Source organism: Phyllostomus discolor, chromosome 3 (genome assembly GCF_004126475.2).
Source record: "Phyllostomus discolor isolate MPI-MPIP mPhyDis1 chromosome 3, mPhyDis1.pri.v3, whole genome shotgun sequence".
NCBI classification, from domain to species: domain Eukaryota; kingdom Metazoa; phylum Chordata; class Mammalia; order Chiroptera; family Phyllostomidae; genus Phyllostomus; species Phyllostomus discolor.
In genome coordinates, this window is record NC_040905.2 from 109963146 (window position 1) to 109981909 (window position 18764).

The window sequence follows — 18764 nt, forward strand, 5'->3', positions numbered from 1 at the left end:
CATGTGCAACCCATAGACACAGACAACGGTGTGTTATAGTGTGTTTTAAACACCAGTAGTTTTACATTAAAAGCCAGACTTTCAGATCGATTTAGAAAATGGTGACACTGAACTGCACTCCACATGGCAAAGGCGGCGGCACTCGAGCCCCTGCATGAGGGGCCATGGCTCTGGGGCTGCTGCTGCCCCGCCACTGCGGGCTGCCCCGCAGTCTCCCTTCGTCTCTCCTCACCGACTTGGGATTTCAGCCCTGGCCTGGCACGGAGGGAGTGTGTTGTTTCCGGACATAAGCCAATAATCTCTTCCTCTCCAAAATATTCCTGAAGCCTCCTCCACCCCACTGGGGGCCCGTTTCTCTGAACCCCTGTAGCACTTTCTTTTTAAAGGAATTTAACTGTAAATGCCATGGGATGCCTGTGGGTGCGGACACTAGGAGGAACAAACAAAAAAGTAGCTACTGTTGGTTGAGCTCTTGTTTTATGCCACTTGTTACTTGTACTGTTTTGCAGTCCTGCCAATTCCTCAAGTCAACTTTTCAAGTGATTTTTATTATCTCCAATTCACAGGCCAATGGAGACTGAAGGAAGGTAAGAAAGCTCTAGGTTACAGAGCTGCTAAGTAGGACAAGCAGGATAAAAACCCAGGACTTTCTGGGTCCAAAGCCTGTGGCTTTAACTGCTGCATTATGTTGACTCCATTGTTCTGAGCATGGAATGTCTAATTATTGCAATATACCCTGCTGGGAATACACAGGCTAGGAACTGAACCAGGTCTTTGGGAAACTGAAGCCAGACTGTGCTCTGATGTCACTGTCTCTAGTCCTCAAGACCAGAGAAGCTGCTATCCCACAGCCATGTGCGAGTGGCTCACCAGAGGGTCAGGAGTGATAATGCCATGATCAAGCTTACTGGGAGCCAGCTAGATCTAAAACACTGGGGGTGAAGGCTGTCCCAAGTTGAAAACTAGATTATTTGCTTGGTAGCAGGTAAAGGTACCAGTTTAGACACAAGTTCTCCCATTGGAAAGGGCAGTTCTCATATTGTACAAATTTAATTCTTTGTGTCTGTGTGTAAGGCAGTGCAGTGTAGCATTAGTGCTAAGAGCAAAGCCTCAGAAGGAAAAATCTCTGAGTTCAAATCCTGACCTGTGATGCAACCTGAGTGATCTTGGGTAAGTCACTTCGCCTCTCTGAGTGTGTCTTTTGCACCTGCATAATGGGGATCATGCTGGTACCTCCCACATAGAGCTGCTGTATCTGGAGGTACATACGACACCTGATCTAGAGTGAGTACTGCAAAAGAAAAAGTTCAGAACTCTCTCATTGTGAACTAAGGAACAATCGTGTCTACATCCCAATCACAATCAGCCTCAATCAGCCCCAATCTGAAAGTCACCACAACTTTAAAAACCACTCAAACCACTTCTGTGCAATTTCATAGCAGCTCTGAAACTGTTTAGCCACACCAGGCTGGGCGGTAAGTGAGAAGAGGAAGCCTGTTTGTGTTTACAGCCTTTGACAAATGGGCTCTCATCTGCCCCTGGCAGATTCTCCCCCTGACTGATCCGTCAGTCTCTCCTCTCATCACCTGAATCGCAGTCTTCATAATAGTATTGAAATTCAGATGGATTCTACACCACAAACAAAAATGAATTTAAATGCCTCTGCTCCCCACCAGGAACACAGGTCCTGTAAATTGTCAAATTCATGTGGTTTTGCAAGGCCTTACAGACATTCTGAATGATGGGTTACCCCCTGTCACCTCTGCTAAATCTGCATTAGCTCTGGACATTCACTTGCACGAGGAAACTATCTGTGCTTCTACTTCCCACTGAAGGGTGTAGAACATGACCAGCCACTCAGATCTCCCTGTGACACCCTCTGGGTGCTGCCCAGGAGTGGCCAGCAAGCCATCCAAGCACAGCTCCTCTCCCAGGGGCTCTGCTCACCAGTGGTCTTGGAAGCAAAAGATGCATGTACGACAAAGCCACACTCTAGTAGTACCATGAGTTCCTCCATAAACAACCAGGAGAGGTTCTCCAGACACAATTAGCTTTCTGCCTGCCAATAGAGAAAATGGGCAGCTAGGATAATGGAAAACAGAGAAATACGAAGGAAAGGAAAGTTCTCTTATTCTGTCAACAGTCTCAGAACAAACCCAGACTATGTGCTGACCAAGAAGAGAGATTTTCCTTAACAAGACGAGGGCTCTCTTCAACTCTTGAAATTCACTGTTCACCCTCCATCATTATATCTGGTCTAGATTCAAGGGGAAAATGATTAATCTCCAGGTAAATGGCCCCACCCATGGGATAAGGTGTGCTGTTGGAGGGGGCCGGCAGAGAGGCTGTATTGGACTTGACAGCAAACTTGAGACCCTGTGTTTTCTAAAGTTCTTTCATCAAGAGGATACTTAACAGTTAGACAGACAAAGGTATAACTGTGAACACACACGTATATCCAGAGGTAGACAGGAAGGAATGTGAAAGAAATATTAAAAACCAGGAAAAAGAAAGTTTTTCTCAGGAAGCCACCAAGTCCTAGAGACATCATGATAAGCTTCCTTAACTAAAGGAAATGGAGCTTTGAAGAAAACATGCTGGTTTTCCTTCAGAGCACTCAGCATTCGTGAAAACTCACCCGGGACCAAGGGGCAGCCTCTTCAGAGGCAGGTTGACTTATTATTTTGGCACCTCTGTCATCTCTTGTCACTTCAATTCCACTTTATCAAATTACTGATTTTGCCAGAAGCACTCGGATTAAACGGAAAAGGACACACACACTTGCAGGAGCAAGTGCCATCACTTCAACAGTGAAGTTTCGTGATTATACGCCAGGGTAACAAAAGTCCCAGAATGCTTTCGGGGGACTAGGTGAGGATCCCTCCAGCTGCCACAGCTGCTGTCGCATCACTGTAGGGGTGGGGGCGGGGGCTGGGGGTGGGCGGGAACCTGCACCTCCTAGGCCATTCGGTTTTGCATGTTGACTTTTTCATTAGGAGATGGGACCCTGATATACAAACTACCTCCAGCAAACACCTCACTCCCACTTCCAAGCACACGTGGAGACCCAGAGACACAATAGTGCAAATGTGCACACCACAAAAATAAAGAAATCAGAAAAGAATTTAGACAGGGAGAAAAGTTGTTGAACAGAAGAAATGAAAAGTCCTTAGGGAGTAAGTCAGTGGAAACAGAAGTAGATATTCTAGTAAGTGTATCTCTAGGAGTCATCACCATTAAATGTAGCCAAAGGTTGGGTTAATTCATGTATCATTGTCATGTGAGGTCGAGTTTAGAAAACAGAAGGATGCTTTAGAAATGAGTCTTTCTTTGAAATGTCTGACTCAACCCACCAGTCCATGACAAAGCATAGAAATGTGTGTGTAGCATGTAAGTGTGTGTTTCTCTCTTTTTTTTTTTTGGTAACAGCAGAAGCCATGTGCAGAATGATCAATATGCCCTCTCCCCACCAGTGGGCACCAGAGCGGCCACAGGCCTGAGGCATCATTACCATCGTGACAGGTGAACCAAAGGCGGTTTGGGGAGGTAGACTGAGCTGTGTGGCTGGCTTTCATCGCCCAGAGCTTATCTGGGTTGCTCATTTACCTTGTTAGTGGCAGAACTGATGATATTTTAACAGCATCAGTTCTCCTGGCTCCTTCCTAACACTAGTCACAAAGAAAGTATAAAAGAAAGAAAAATTATGGGGCAGAAACATGCCTGTGAATTCCATAAAAACCCAAGAGAAGTAGAAACGTCCTGAATGGGGAAAGGAGGACAGAAAACAGGCTTTCGCCGTGACGTGAGCAGAGTGGCTGAGGCAGGTCACTGATGGCAGAGCTCATGGGAACGAATGAAAAAAAAATCCATGCACACGCGTTCAGCCGGCGTGGCAGCTCCATCTGCCCGACTCACAAAGTGCGTGCACGCGCGTCTACCAGCCTGTAAACACGCTGTGAGTGCAACTCTGGGTGGAGACACATTTGCTTCAAGCCAGGGCGACACACAACTCCAAGTGAGAGACGATCACGCGGACTGAGTTTAAGCTGCCATATCATTGTTCTTTTCCATCTGAGGAGATTAACACTCTTTAAAAGAATGTCTGGCAATTGCCTTTTACTGAAAAGCAAAAATTTGTTTTGGGAAGTTACCTTCCACCTTATTCATCGGCAGGTGTCCGAGCTATCACAAAGTCGGGCTGAAAATCTCCGCTTGAAATAATAATGGCATTAGACAATAATGGTGCCATTGAAGAAAGAAACATCTTTCAAAATTGTGGAATGATATCAAAAGTAGCCAGGAGATACACACCCTCAATTCATTTATTTGACCTCTTTGGATTCAAGGCATTAAAAATAAAATTTGATCTGTTCGGATGTTCTTGGCCATAGAAACTTGTGTGAACTCTTGTCAATAGAGAGAGACTGTGAGGATATTAAAGTGAAGAACCTTTGTCAAAGAATGGCTTTTCCTGAGGGGATCCACACCAAGTGTAACAAGAAGATAAATGGGGTGAGGGGAACTCTGTAGGAAACCCCTTTCCCTCGTTGCCCCCAAAACATCTCATGTAAGTAGATTTACGTCACTGACAGTTGCTGCCCCTGTGAATGTGTCATGGTGGAAAGTGAGGCAGAGCCTTTCAACCCAAAGTCATAGATCAAATACAGGGACATACTCTGGAAACCCCAGGGTTATACATTTTATGTATTCTATTTAATATTATTAAGTATGTGACATGTGACAGTATATGGAAGCATCAACAATATTCCACTAAAATGGGAAATGAGTTAAAGGACAAATGGGCTATTTTCCTGAAGAGAAGAAGATGACTAAAATAAAAATCAGCGCCAGCTCTTAAAGTAAATTATATTACACACTCTGCACTGAAGTCATCAGAAATAATACAGGTTGCAAGGCGCAGGACGACGAGCAATTTGAAGTACAATTGTCCTCACACGTGCAACATCAGCACCGTGTCACCTTCGCCAGCCACCGTCCAGCAAGGTGTGCCTTGAACACTCGGTCCGAATCACTGAGTTCGTGTTTCGTTTGAAACCGAAACAATGAAAAATATTGACTTACCTTTCTGTCCTCTATTTCCACGCAGGTATTACAGTCTGCTTTGATATCCTGAGAGGAGGAGAAAAGAGAGAGAAAGAGAAAGGACAAGAGTCAGACTCATGGTCAGGGAACATTCAGCAGCTCGTTGAGATGCCCTTTAAAATAATAATGAGTTTACCCTCCTAGTAGGGTTTCTCGAGCCATTGCTCTTTATAGCGCTTTTTAGAAGTACATGCCTTGGTGTTTGCATTAGAGACATATGGATGTCATAACAAAGCTTCATTACATGCAGATGTGGGGAAAAAGCAAAAGCTATGGATCAGAGGCCACAACAAAGAGAAGCTGATGGTTCATGTCATAATATGCTCCCCAGACACCTTCGTTCACATCAGCAAAGACTGCCCTCAATCGGACCTGCTGTCTCTTTCCCATTCCCCACTCAGGTTAGTCAAATCATCCTCCCTTCAACACACAACCATCACCGTCTATTTTTTATCTTTCTTTTTATCTACCCGTCCACTCACCATCCACCCATGAGCCCATCCATCTGCCCTTACTTATTGCACACCTACTTTTTAATGCATTTTTTCCTTGCTACTCTTGAATGTAATGGTGAAGAAAAAACATGGTTTCTACCCTCAAGGAACTCACTAGTTTGACGGAATGGTAGACACACTCACGAGCAACTGTGATATTCATTTATTCATTCAGTAAATATGCATTCAGTACCTATTGCTTACCAAGCCTTGCTCTAGGCACAGGGGGCTCAATAACATACCAAACACAGAGAGGGCCCTTTCTGACACTCTGTTAGAAAAGCATACAGAAAGAAGAATGTCAATATATGTTTGCTATGTCAGAAGAAGATACATATTATGAGGAAAATAAAGCAGGGAGAAGAGGATGGGGAATGCTGAGAGTAGGAGAGTAATAGTTTAAGTTACAAGCAGAAGCACAAACTGAGTAAAGTCATGGTGAAGAAAGTTGGGGATGGGCTGTGGGGCCCCCTGGGGCCCCCATCTCGGGGCAAATGAGTGGGACTCGGTCGGGCTGGAGGGAGAGGGAGGAGGCCATGCAGCAGGAGGGAAGGAAATCAGGACAACAGCAGGAGATATGAGAATAGTGCGGAACCACTCGGAATTCCTTTTTTCGTATTTGAATAAAATACACACAACATTCACTCTTTAACCATCTCTCAGTGCACAGTGCAGCTGCATTGGGCACAGTCACACTGCTGTACAACCACCACCAAGATCCATCTCCACAGTTTTTCATCTTCTCAGGCAAGAACTCGACCCCGTTGAACAGCGAGTCCCCATCCTGCCTCCCCACAGCTCCTGGAAACCATGTCTTCCTTTCTGTTTCCATGAGTTTGACTGCCTGTGCCAGGCTGCTAGGGCTGCCCTATCAAAATTCCACAGACCGAGTGGCTTGAACAACAGAAATTTATTTTCTCACGATGCTGGAGGCTAGACGTTCAGATGCAAAGTGCCGTTACAAGTGTTTTTTGGTGAAACCTCCTCTCCAGGCTTGCAGACAGCCACCTTCTCACTGCGCTTCTCCTCTGTCTGCACTGAGAGAGAGAGATCGGCTGCCTCCTCTTCTTCTGTAAGGACTTATCAGATCAGCACCCACCCCCGGCCTTGTGACCTTATTCACCCTTAATTACCTTCTTAAAAGCACTATATCCAAATACAGTCACATTGGAGGTTAAGGGCTTCAACTGAAGAATAGGGGGTTTAGTGCCTAATTCAGTCTATAACACTCATATAAGAGGAAAGATATAATATTAGCTCTTCGGTGTCTGGCTTATTTCATTTAGCATAATGTGTTCATCCAAGGTTTATCCATGTAGTGACGTGTATCAGAATTTCATTCCTGACATAGTTCCAACCATCCATCGAAGGACACTGGGTAGTTTCTACCTTTCAGCTACTGTGAATAATGCTGCTGTGAGCACAGGTGTGCATATATCCGCTCAAGTCCCTGTTTGCAAATCTTTTGCGTATGTGCCCAGATGAGGGGTAGAGTTGCTGGATCACAAGCTGAGTCTGTTAGAAGCTGTCCTGCTGTTTTCCACAGTGGCTGCCCCCTTTTCCCACCAGCGGTGCACAAGGGTTCCCCTTACTCCACCACATGCTCATGAGAACTGGCTGTTTTCACTCAGAGCTTTTGAAGAGGGGACAGACTGATCTGGCTGCAGTTTTAACAGACTAGACCGTTGAGAATCAGGAGTGCCAGTGAGGAGAGCCCAGCTCAGGCACTGAGGTTTCAGATGATGGTGGCTGTGAAGTGGCAGGGTGGTCAGGGGGTCAGAGTCTGGACAGAGTCACCAGATGTCCTGACAGGTGGATGAGGACTGTGAGGATAAGATGAAGGTCAGGGACCATTCCTAGGTTTCTGGCCTGAGCTTGCGAGCCTTCCAGAGGCAGGGACTGTGGGTGTGGCAAGGTGGTGCTGGGGTCTGCAAACCACAGTGGCTCAGTCTGGGGTAAGTTAAGCCTAGTCTCTCACCAAGCAGTAGTTGGCTTTATTCTGCTGATGTGTCATTAGAACAGGTTGATAAAAGTGGAAGGCCATCGCCATAGTGATTTATCAAATGCAGCAAATTCTAGATCTGTGTGAATCAAGGGCGGAACAAAATGGAGCTATATCATAAGGCGAGGGTTTTGTTTTCTTTGTAAGAGCCTTTGAGATTGGCAGAGGGGACCAAGGCTGTGGGTAGGGGTCGAATGCCCCTGGGGAACCGGGAGCGGTACAAGGCGTGGGTACTGGCCTCCAAACTCCCCACAACCAGACAAGGAGTCAAGGTTGACAGTGTTAGTCTTTACTGCATGAAAACTGAGATGAGTGATCGTATAACTCACCCCGGAGCCTAGGTCTATACCTAGGAGGGGCTCCTAACATCGGCACTTTGCATTCTTCTCGGGCGATTTTATTTATTTTATTCAAGGCGGCTGCTCAGTCTGGGCAGTGCAGGCCCAGTGTCTCACTGCTAACCTTGCTGTGGGGAGGGAGGGCTGCCTACTGCAAAATCATCCAGGGAAGAGGCATGGCTGTGGTTCTCCAAGGGCATGCCTCAGACTCACAGCACAGCGACCCCTGGGAACTCGTTAAACATGCGGATTCTCAGGCTCCACCCCAGACCTAGCAAATCAGAAACTCTGGGCCAGGGCCCAGAAGTCTGCATGTTAGCAAGCCCCCCAGGGGCTTCTGCTGTGGGCTCAAGGTTGAGATGCTACAGGCCAGTGGATGGCTAGTGAGCAATCCCCACCCTGGTGTCAGATTCCAGCCCCTGAAGTGTGACTTCACCTGCTAATAGCTGTGCAGCCTTAGGCAAATCTCTACCTTTCAAAACCCCAGTTTCCTCATCTGTTACACAGGGATAATGTGCAGAACTTGCTATTCAAAGTGGGGTCTACACCCCAGCAACTATGCTCTTATTGGGGAGCTTGTTCAAACGCAGTGTCTCAGGTTTCACACCAGATATCCTGAATCAGAATCCACATTTTCACAGGTGTGTGGGCTGCATATTTGCATATCCCCCTGCAAAGACACAGGTTGAAGCCCTAACTCCCAGCGTGGCTGTATTTTGGAGAGGGGTTTCTAAGGAAATGAGGCCAAATGAGGTCATAAGGGTGGGGCCCTGATCTGATAGGATTAGTGCCCTTATATGAAGACAGACCCCAGAGGTTGCTCCCTCTCTCTCTCTGGAGGCACACACAGAGGAGAGCCCATGTGAGGACACAAGGAGAAGGCGGCTGTCTGCACACCAGGAGGAGAGTCCTCTCCAGAACCCAACCATGGCGGCACCCTGATCTCAAACTTTCAGCCTCCAGAACTGTAAGAAAATTAATTTCTGCTGCTGAAGCCATGCAGTCTGTGGTATTTTGTCATGGCAGCCTGAGCAGATTAAGAAGATTCCCAGATAATCTGCAAAGCACAGTCGAGGGACCCAAGGTCACGGTTTTCTCACTCATGCTCCTAATTTCAGGGCGGAGGTCTCTGATGGACCTGGACACTGAGTCAGCGAAGTGCCCCTTGCTCTTCCTAAGGACACTCTGAATTCATCCTCTAAGAACCACGAGGAGAAAGCAGAGATTAACTGGGTACAGGAGTGAGGAAAAGCACAGATTATTCTTAAATCTAAGAGGTGCCATCTAGAAACAAGGAAGAAAGAGTAGCTCCCTGTGGCTGTTCTTGTCATTTCAACCAGGGGAAGCATGCATTTCCTTTCTTTCCTCAAGTGGAAACACATTGAATTCAAGGTATAGGTCCACATCTGGTTTTGACTCACCCACCAGAAGTGGCAGGTGTTAATCAACGACCTAACAAAACTCAGTAAACCAAAGGCAGGGCTTTGTTTTAAATCTGCTACTGGGAACCCACACAAGAGATGGAAAGAAGCCACCTGGCAGCACCAGAGCTCTTGCCACAGCCCTAAGATTATTCAATTCATTCTTGTCAGGATTAATTTACTAAGCCCAAGCCGGATTTTTTATTTAGATGATATTGTTGGTGTGTCGTCCGCTGCAGATCCGCATGGGAGGCGCCCCAGGGGGTGGCACGTGCCTCTGAACAGTGTTAGACTCAAATTGGAAAACTGTCACTTTGGTGGGAACAAATCATTGTGTGAGTCGCTCCACGTAGAGCTGGTGTCTCCAGACGGGTTCCCACCTGACCTTCTTCGAACCAGCAGAGCTGCGGAAAGGCTTCCGTCCCACTCAGAGGCGTCCCTGGGAAAACAGCTCAACTGCTTATGTGCTAAGTGTGAATTAGGAGCCGTGCACTTGTCACCAAGCCATCGATTACCCTACAGAAGCCAGCCATTCTCCTCTGCAGCCAGAAAACCCCGAACAGTGACTCCTTCACGGGCAGAAAACAGGCTTTGGCCCACGCTAGGGGGTCACGCTGCTTGGACTCTCCCACACTAGTGTGAGACTGTGCCTCAGTGTCCCTATCAATGCCATAAGGATGACAATGGCAGTGGCCTCATTTGTTGTGAGGGGAAGATCTCCGCATGTGGCAAGCCACTGATCAATGTCACTGTCACGATGGCAGCCTCCACGAGCCTTTGCGAGACCAGGTTCCAAGCGGAGTAGGAAGAACTTAAAAACCATTCTATTTTTAAAGTTTTCTCTTCTAAGGCTTCTCAGTTCTTCAGGCTTTCAGTCATCAAAGCACTCGTGCGTCTGTTCTTTTCAGAAGCTGTCCTCTCTCCCGAGAGAGGTTTCTTTTCTTCCTCACTTGTGTGTTGGTTGTTTCTAAGGAGTTTTGTAGGTCAGGGCTGTTTATGTCCACCTTGCAAGGACACCATCCCCCTGGACTGTGGATCAGTGTCACTCACAGCTCTGAAGTTCCTGAGAGTGAAAGGTCCCCACGAACAGGTGGAGAGAAATGTCTGCTAATGAAATCCAGGAAGCCCAGAGGATTTGGAAGGTAGGAGTAACCCCCCAAAAGGTGTGCCCAGATCCCCATCCCTGGACCTGTGAATGTGTTGTTATTTGGAAATAGAGCCTTTGCAGATATAATTACAAATCTTGCGAAGCAATCACCCTGGATTATCTGAGTGGGCCGTAAATCCAGTGACAATACCGTCCTAAGAGAGAGAGGGAAGAGAGGGCCATGTGAAGACAGAGGCAGGGGCAGAGTGATGTGGCCACAAGCCAAGGAGCACCCGCAGCCACAAGGAGCTGGAAGAGGTTGGAAGGACTCTCCCATGGGGGCCGTGGCTGACACACAGCCCTGCCGACACCTTGACCTCAGGCTTCTGTCTTCCAGAACTATGAGGGGATGCATTTCTGTTGTTTCAAGCCACTAAATCTGTGATAATTGTTTTTACAAATCCCACAGAAAATTAATCAAGAGCCACGAGGATCTCCCAGTGCAAACCTCTTTGGTCTGAAACTTGGTGACTTATTGCAGAGAAAGGAAGGTGTGATCCTGAGACCACCCCAGGCAACCCATGCCGAGAGAGAAGAGAAGCCCTTTAACGAGAAACCCCAGGCAGCCACGGGCTGCTGTGCTCTTGGTCCCTGTGTTTTTCAGAAGACAGTCCCTGGAACCTCTGAATTAATGATTTCAGTTATCAGTCCTGGAAGTAAGGGCAATGGAAAGACCAGGTTGCTTATATTTGATGTGAGAGTGGCTGAAGGACAATGCGTCTTGCGTCTTTGACGTGGCATTGCTCTCCTGGCCCCAGGCACTCACAGAGTCCCAGAGAGTGTTTTACAGGAAACACTTGCAGCTTAAGTCATCTCTGGGGACCTGGCGGAGACACAGCCACAGATTCATCTGACAAGCCCAAATCGGCCTTCTGATCAACCTCCCTGCTGCTGGCGAAGAGATTCAGATGTTTTCCTCTCCTCTTCGAATAGAAAACAAATGCTATGGCAAGACAGTTTGTCACATCACACACAAAAAAGTGCATTTTCACTCCAAAAAGAATTCAGAATCACATTTTAAATTTTGAATCAAAGTTACCTACAACAAGAAAAATAATTTCGTCCCTACACTTCCAGCTTCTTGGCTGACGACTCCCTCCCATAGGAAAAGACAGATTAACAGGAGAAAAACAAACAGAAGTTTACTAACATATATAACTCCTCTACGAGTTAGAGAGAGCCAGGAAAACTGAGTAACTCCCAAACTGGTCCAAGTCATCACCTCAGACGCAATCTGCAGTAAAAACAAAAGATGGCTCATGGAGGCCAATTGTGGGAGGTCACCAGGAAAAAACACAGCACACAGGGCAAGGTTGTTCTGCAGATTCAAGTTATTTTGCCTCCAAAGATAAGAGTTTCTAGAGATTTAATCATCCTTGCTTTCCCTGGTATAGACAGAGAGGCACTCTTCTTACAAGTGCATACTTCCCTTATAAATACAAATTTCTCTTACGAAAGAGTAACTTCTACTCTGTTTTCAAGCTTCTCTTTTGTCTGCATCTTCTGAAAAACAATCACCCCCAAATAATCCATAGGCCAAAGAGGCACATTTGGGGTGGCACATCCTGCTCCCCTGAAGTTACACATGGTTTCCTTCCCTCCGGCAGTGTTTCTGATAGTTTAGACACTTGTTCCCTATTGCTCTAAGAATAACAATTGTTTCTCATTTAAAAGAAGCCAACCAATATGAGTTTAAATTGTTGGGCTTGAAATACAATGGTGATTTACTACAACCTGAATTCTTTCTTTGTGACCTTAATAAATACGCAGACTTTAAAAATAAACATAAGCCATAAGGCCATGAGGGCTATTTGGCACAGTGCATCCATTTGGCAGATGAGAAAACTGAGCTTCAGAGAGAGGGCAGGGAACTGGCTTTGATAGTTAAAGACATGAGAGGGATTGAAATCTATCTGGCCTACCTGCTATGTACTTTATGTTTTCCTATACACCACATATTATCTTTTAATCTAAATATTTAAATCATTGACCTAAATGTAGTTACCTTAATTAAGGATAATGATTTTGATTCAATTTTTTAAAAATTGAATGACTATATTGCCTTATAACCATAGATGGTCCAAATTTGAAGTTGTGCACACCTTTCAGCTTAATTCTTCGGCCTGTGTATTCAACTGAAAAGACCAAGTTCCAATAATGTTGCTTGAATACATGAGTAGTCTAAAACATATGCACTGACTGACTTTACCCACCACTTCATGACACGCATCCATTCACAGTTGCTCAGTCCCTGCAATAGCACATGAAGCCAGCAGATGGCAGCAAATAACTTCACAAAACATCAAAAGCTCATGGCAATAGACTGGACCATCCAATTCACTGGGTCTGTAAACTTCTTGAAATACAATCTTTCTGCTCCTTCAAAACTTCAGTCTCAAATGACGATGTGTTTTAATTAATAAGCCTTAATTACTTCGCAGGAATGTGATAATTCGAGAAGGCATTTTATTAGCACATGATAAAGAAGTTTCAGTATGACAGAGATCCATGTTTCAAGGCACAGCTTACTCTGAAAACGCTAAGGTTTCGATCTAAATGTGAGGAAAACCAAGAATGTAATAGCTGTTTCATCTGAAATCATACAAATGGCAAAAAGAAGTCTTTAAATTACAATGTCAACATAAATCCATTCAAATCAACGGAGTCAAATCTACCTCATTTGGCTCGGTCAGAATGCAAAGTTGCTGACTTTATAAACACTTGGAATTTGGCTTGGAATTTTAAGGGGGTTCAGGAAGTATTTTCTTTGAGAGGCAGTAGCAGGAGAGGTCTGAACACCCAGAAAGACCACAAAACAATTCCCAAGCCCAGCTTTTATGCAAACAATAGCAGGGCACTCATCCAGAAGTTTGTCTTCTTTCTCTAAGGATAACACCCTCACAACCATGAATTATTTTGTTCTCTATATTCTTTTTTTTAGCTTGGTTATCAGGGGACAAGAGCGAGCTGGCAGGAGCCCTGGCAACCCAGGGCTGTTGGCTCGACACAACTGAATTTGATACGGAGGAAGGCTGCGCCCCTCAGGTGGGAGCGGTGTGTCAGGAGGTGAACTCAAACCCTGGGTCTGTTTGCAAATACCAGCTATGCATCGGCATCACAGCAGGAGTGTAATGAGAGCGCTTTTAATTAACTGTAAAAGTAATTACCCATATTAGATGTAAATCGCACTTGTTTTTACATGAGGTGAATAATTTCAGTGCAGCATTTAAGAATAATACTTCTGGAGGAGCTGTCGGCTGCAAACTCTCTCAAGTCAGTGTGCTTACGAACAGGGAGGGGAGAAAAGTGCCAACCCAGGAAGCCTTGGCTTTCCACCTGGCTGCTTCCCTTTTCATTTGTCTCAGGCCCCAGCACCTGTGCACACTCTCTCCGCAGCAGCTGTAGACTCAGAGAAGCACCAGGACAAAAGCTTCCGAATCTTATAAGTTTGTTTGTTTTTAGTTTCTGGCTTTCAGCCTCTTGGATCATCCCCAGCACTTCCTTTGATGGGCTCTTGTGAATATTTAAAGAATAGGAACCAGAGGGAAGATGGAGAAAGAAGCCTCACAGGCCAGTGCTGTGTGCCCTCCATGAGCCGAAGTGGACACAGCAACGAGCAAATTATGAAGGAGGAAGCAGGTGCGGGAGCAGGCAAGCCAGCCTCACAGTGATCCCAGGTGCCCGTCACAGAGGCTGGCGATTGGACTTGAAAGTCCTTGGGGCAGAACTTCTGATGCGGATAGATGTCTGCCTCCACAGCCCCAAAGCATGAAGGCCGTGCTGCCTGGGATTCATAAATAGCAGGAGAAAATGACAGAGGTCCGGTGGTGGGAGGCAGTGAAGGTGAAACCGCACTCCTTGGGTGGGGAGTTGTGTTCAGGTGTCTTCCTCTGGGCTCTGAAATTCCCCTGACTTAGAAAAGACTGAGGTGGGCCCCTGAACCTCCCCTGTGAACCGAGGTGGAGCATAAACAGCCAGGTTGGAGTTTGCAAATATGAAATTACTGGGTAATTATTTATACTTCGATAGGCACCTTCATTAAGGGATTTGAGGATGCAATTATCAAATTGAAGTTTAGCACACTCCAGTTAAGCAACTGATCTGAAGATCAGGAAAGAGGGCTGCAGAAAGGCGGGTGTTCCCGATCCAGGCCGCCAGGAACTCTGGAGTCAATCAGGTTCCTTCCAAAAAGGAACTTGGCCTTCCACTTGAATAGCATGACTACCAACGTGATTCTTTTCCTGCCTATCGCCTCATCTCTTTGGGGCTTTGGTTGCAAGTGTGGTGTTATTAATGCTTGTTTTTGGTCTTTGCCTTACAAGGACCCCAAGAAGGAGCCAAAGCAGGGAACATACTGGTTTGATACGATGCCCAGGGAACTGAATCCTGTTCAGGATCAGGCCGGAGAGAAGTCAGAACTGGAATTTGTGTCTCCTACAGGGGGCTTTTTGCTTTTTTTCTATAGGGCCTTGCATGTTTTCTCAGGTGTCTTATACCTGATACACCCTAAATGCATCTGCCTCCCACACGGTCCATATAAAACTGACGTTCAACCTGAGTGCTGCAAGCGTTTTTAAAACCTGCAACACCTGACTGTTTAGTCCAGGGCACTGACCTCTTTTCCTCTAGATTGTCAAATTAAAAAATGACAACAGCCAACACATCAGTAACCGTTCAGTGTGAATGGATTAAAACTGTACTTTTCTTTGTGTGAGGTTGGCAAAAAATATATTTTTTGGTTGGCTGCAGAATTTTAGTAATTAGTTCATGGGTTCCATGAAATGAAAGAGTTTGAAAATTGCCGATCTAAAGACTTCAAAATAAGAAGGAAAATAAGAGAATTTAGCCTAGCCAATTAGTACACTAGCCTGTGAAGGAAACGGGTGAGCGTTGGGCTCTGCTGAGACAGGGAAACAACTCACAATGACTGTTGGAGGGAGACGGCTTGGAGAGGGCTCACTGCGATCTCACCTCCACAACAGGTCCCGGCATGGGAGAGAGAAACCTCAGGAGCAGAGCTGCCTCCTTGCAAACCCTGACTCTCCTGCTTCACAGGCATGTGGCTCTCCAAGGTCACTTTTTTTATGCCTCGGTTTCTGTCTCTGAGAAAATGAGTTAATTTTTCCTGATACCTCCAGGCCGGTCTTAATACGGAGATACAGTGAGTGAAGTGCTGTTGCCTAGTTAGGGGTCAGAATGCTTTATTACAGCTGTGATTTTTAGTTTAATTTTGTATATATCAATTATATACAATTCTGTGCATTGTATGTGGAATTTTATTGTAATTCTTCTTCCTTCTCAATACCGGACGCCTCTGAACCATGCCTGTACTCTCCTGGGTCACAGCTATTGCAGTCCATTACACTATTTCCTACACACAAACAAAGATGCAGTTTCTAGGAGGACGGACTGGTCTCTACCTGACCAGTGTGGCTCAGCTGGTTGGACATCTTCCCACCAAGTGAAAGTTTACCAGTTTGATTCCCGGTTACGCCTGGGTTGTGGGTTCAGTCCCTGGCTAGGGCATGTATGAGAGGCAGCTGATCACTGTTTCTCTCCCACATCAATGTTTCTGTCCCGCTCTTCCTCTCTCTCTAAAATTAAATAGTTAAAAAATAAATAAATAAGTAAAAGGTCTGGTCTCTTAGGAATTGATGCTGATAGATGCCTATCTCAACATCTACCACTCTTGTAAGGACCCTAACACAAAGACTAAATAAAACCACTCAATTGAATATTTCATTCCCTCTTAAGAATCAGATATTCTGTAAAGACATCCAATGGTCAAGGCAAGGTTTATGTCAATCAGAGAAGGCACAGCACAGTTGAAGTTCCACAGAGCTGTGCAGACTGTCACCTATTGCACATGCAGAGATAAGCTGCCTGTGTCCAGGAAACGGCTCTGCTCTGAGACGGTGACGGAGCTGTGTTGGCTGCTGGGTGGGGCCACTCCGCTTGGCAGATGACATTCACAGTGTCCACACGGGTGGTAGTCATTTGTCAAACACCGTCTCCTGGGAAGCAATATTTTCTGTCCCTGAGACGTTGGTTTGGCATTTTGCTTTCTGGTAGAAAATGGATAGTGTAGTCCCTTCCACAAGAATAAGGTGCCGACTCCTTATTCCAGCAATACAAACCTTATTGTTGATGGCCTTGAGCAGTCTGCACGGTCAGAATGGCCATGCTCAAACCAAACCGGCACGCACTTGTAATAGCTACAGATGTCTCTCTGCTTCTGTCAATATTCTATTCGCTGGAATGGGTGTTGGGAAGAGATAACACTAACTGTAGAGTATTTGCTACTATAGGGCTAAACATTGTACAAGCTGCTGTTATAGAAAGAACTGTTGTGATGCAGTCTTTGTGTATATCCCTTCATTCATCAAAGAGCATGGGGTCCGTTTCTTGGTTTAGCTTCCAGCAGAATATTTCTAAGTTTGACAGCATAGGCCTAAGAGTTGGTACATAAGAAATAAATGTTTACTTTTTATTATAATAAATGTTTAAGTCTAAATACTTGGACTCTGAACATCTGATATCCAAGAGTGAATGAAGAAATCACCAGATAAATAACCATGTAAGCTTTTTCAGAAGAGTGAAATAGAGAGGAAAAATACAAGTATGCTCTTTCCCATGACATGGAATGTACCAGCCACCCTTTCTGCACAACACTTGTATCAGTTCCTACACGAGTATATGTGTATATACGTGTACGTGTGTGTGCGTGTGTGTGTGTGTGTGTGTATAGTCAGTTTAGGATAATCACATTGCTCTGCTTTCTCTCCCTCCTTCCTGGATGTCTTGCAGGACCTGTCATTTAGTTTTTATCCATAATACAAGAATTAAGAATATCCCCTTCATTGTCTAACCTCTGAATTATACACTCAAAACCAATGTGTAATAATAATAATAATAATAATAATAATAATTGACTCAAAGCCCCCAAACACTAATGACTACAAAAAAATGAAAAAGGAAAGAATATCCCCTTTCAGATTTGATTACTTTCTCTTCTGCATTGCCAGGCCCATCCAATTTATAGGACATAGATATTGTGTTGGGGGAAAGCACCAGAAAGCTAGGGTACCCCTCAGGATGTCTTAAACATCTCAATTATTCATATTGTACTGAGATTGAGGTAAAAAAATAAATGTTGACTTTTCTAAATCATGAAGGCTGATCTCCTTAAACACAGAAAAACTGTCATTTTAACCATTTGGAGTGAAATCCCTATGAAATGTATTTCATTGCCTTCACTTGCTAAAGCATGAAAGGTTGATTTTGTTATTGCTACTCAGTACAATACCACCTCCCAGCTTCTAATGACCTTCGAATGCCCTGCCCTCCTGCTAAACACTGCAGATTGCCCTGTTCTCAAAGAGATGCAGGCGGATTTCAATGTTCTCCTGGTGCCTGAACTTTCATGTAGTTCAGTTCCTGGTTATTCACAACTGGTTATCTGGGGACTGCTTTAGAGTTTCAGTCTCTTAAATATAAATGTTATGTTTTGGTTTTTTGTTTGCTTGATTCTTTTTAAGGTTTTATTTATTTATTTTTAGAGAGAGGGGAAAGGAGGAAGACAGAGAGAGAGAGAAGTATCAAAGTAGGAAGAGACACATTGATAGGTGGCCTCTCACTGCCCCCCAACTGAGGACCTGGACCCCAACCCAGGCATGTGTCCTGACTGGGAACTGAACTGGTGACTCTTTGGTTCACAGGCCAGCGCTCAATCCACTGAGCCACACCAGCCAGGGTTGTTTGCTTGCTTGTTTGACTTCCAGATCTGTGAATGTCAGTTGATCAAATATAACAGAAATTGGTCTGATTTCTGGTATGTTCCCCTTAAAACTTAAAAAAAAATTGTTTTCTCTTCAGATGAATTACATATTGGCCTGAATGTATGAGCTTGATTTGTCAAGAGCATTAAAATAGTTTATGCTGGGTAAGATATATAAATAATCAAAGTAAAAATAAATCTCCTTTTGGTGCCATAATTACCTGAAAATAATTTCGAATTGACAAACGCATGAGGGGACTTGGATTTATTTAAATTACAAATCATGCTCTGACCAATCCTACCTACTTTCCTTGGCTCATATTCTACAACATCCCTCCCCAGAGCCTAGACTCTGTCAGAATATATGTGCCCATAAACATTTTTCATGTTCCAGAATCTTAGCTCCCTGTGCCCCCTCAACCTACTCACCCACCTTTGCCCATGTAATCATGACCTGCTTCCCACGTGCATCTCCCTTCCCC

The 18764-nt window shown here is 45.1% G+C and overlaps 1 protein-coding gene across 3 annotated transcripts in view; it reads right to left on the minus strand.

Annotated features, from left to right (window-relative positions):
• RBFOX1 (RNA binding fox-1 homolog 1) overlaps positions 1 to 18764 on the minus strand; it is a 1508648-nt gene that overhangs the window by 925202 nt on the left and 564682 nt on the right. For all 3 annotated transcript variants that reach the window (XM_028527782.2, XM_028527789.2, XM_028527774.2), the window contains one exon: positions 5083 to 5130. Coding sequence is in view for 1 of the 3 variants with exons in the window: in XM_028527774.2 (XP_028383575.1) it covers positions 5083 to 5130 (48 nt within the window). In the remaining 2 variants the exon portion in view is untranslated. The remainder of the gene's footprint in view (positions 1 to 5082; positions 5131 to 18764) is intronic.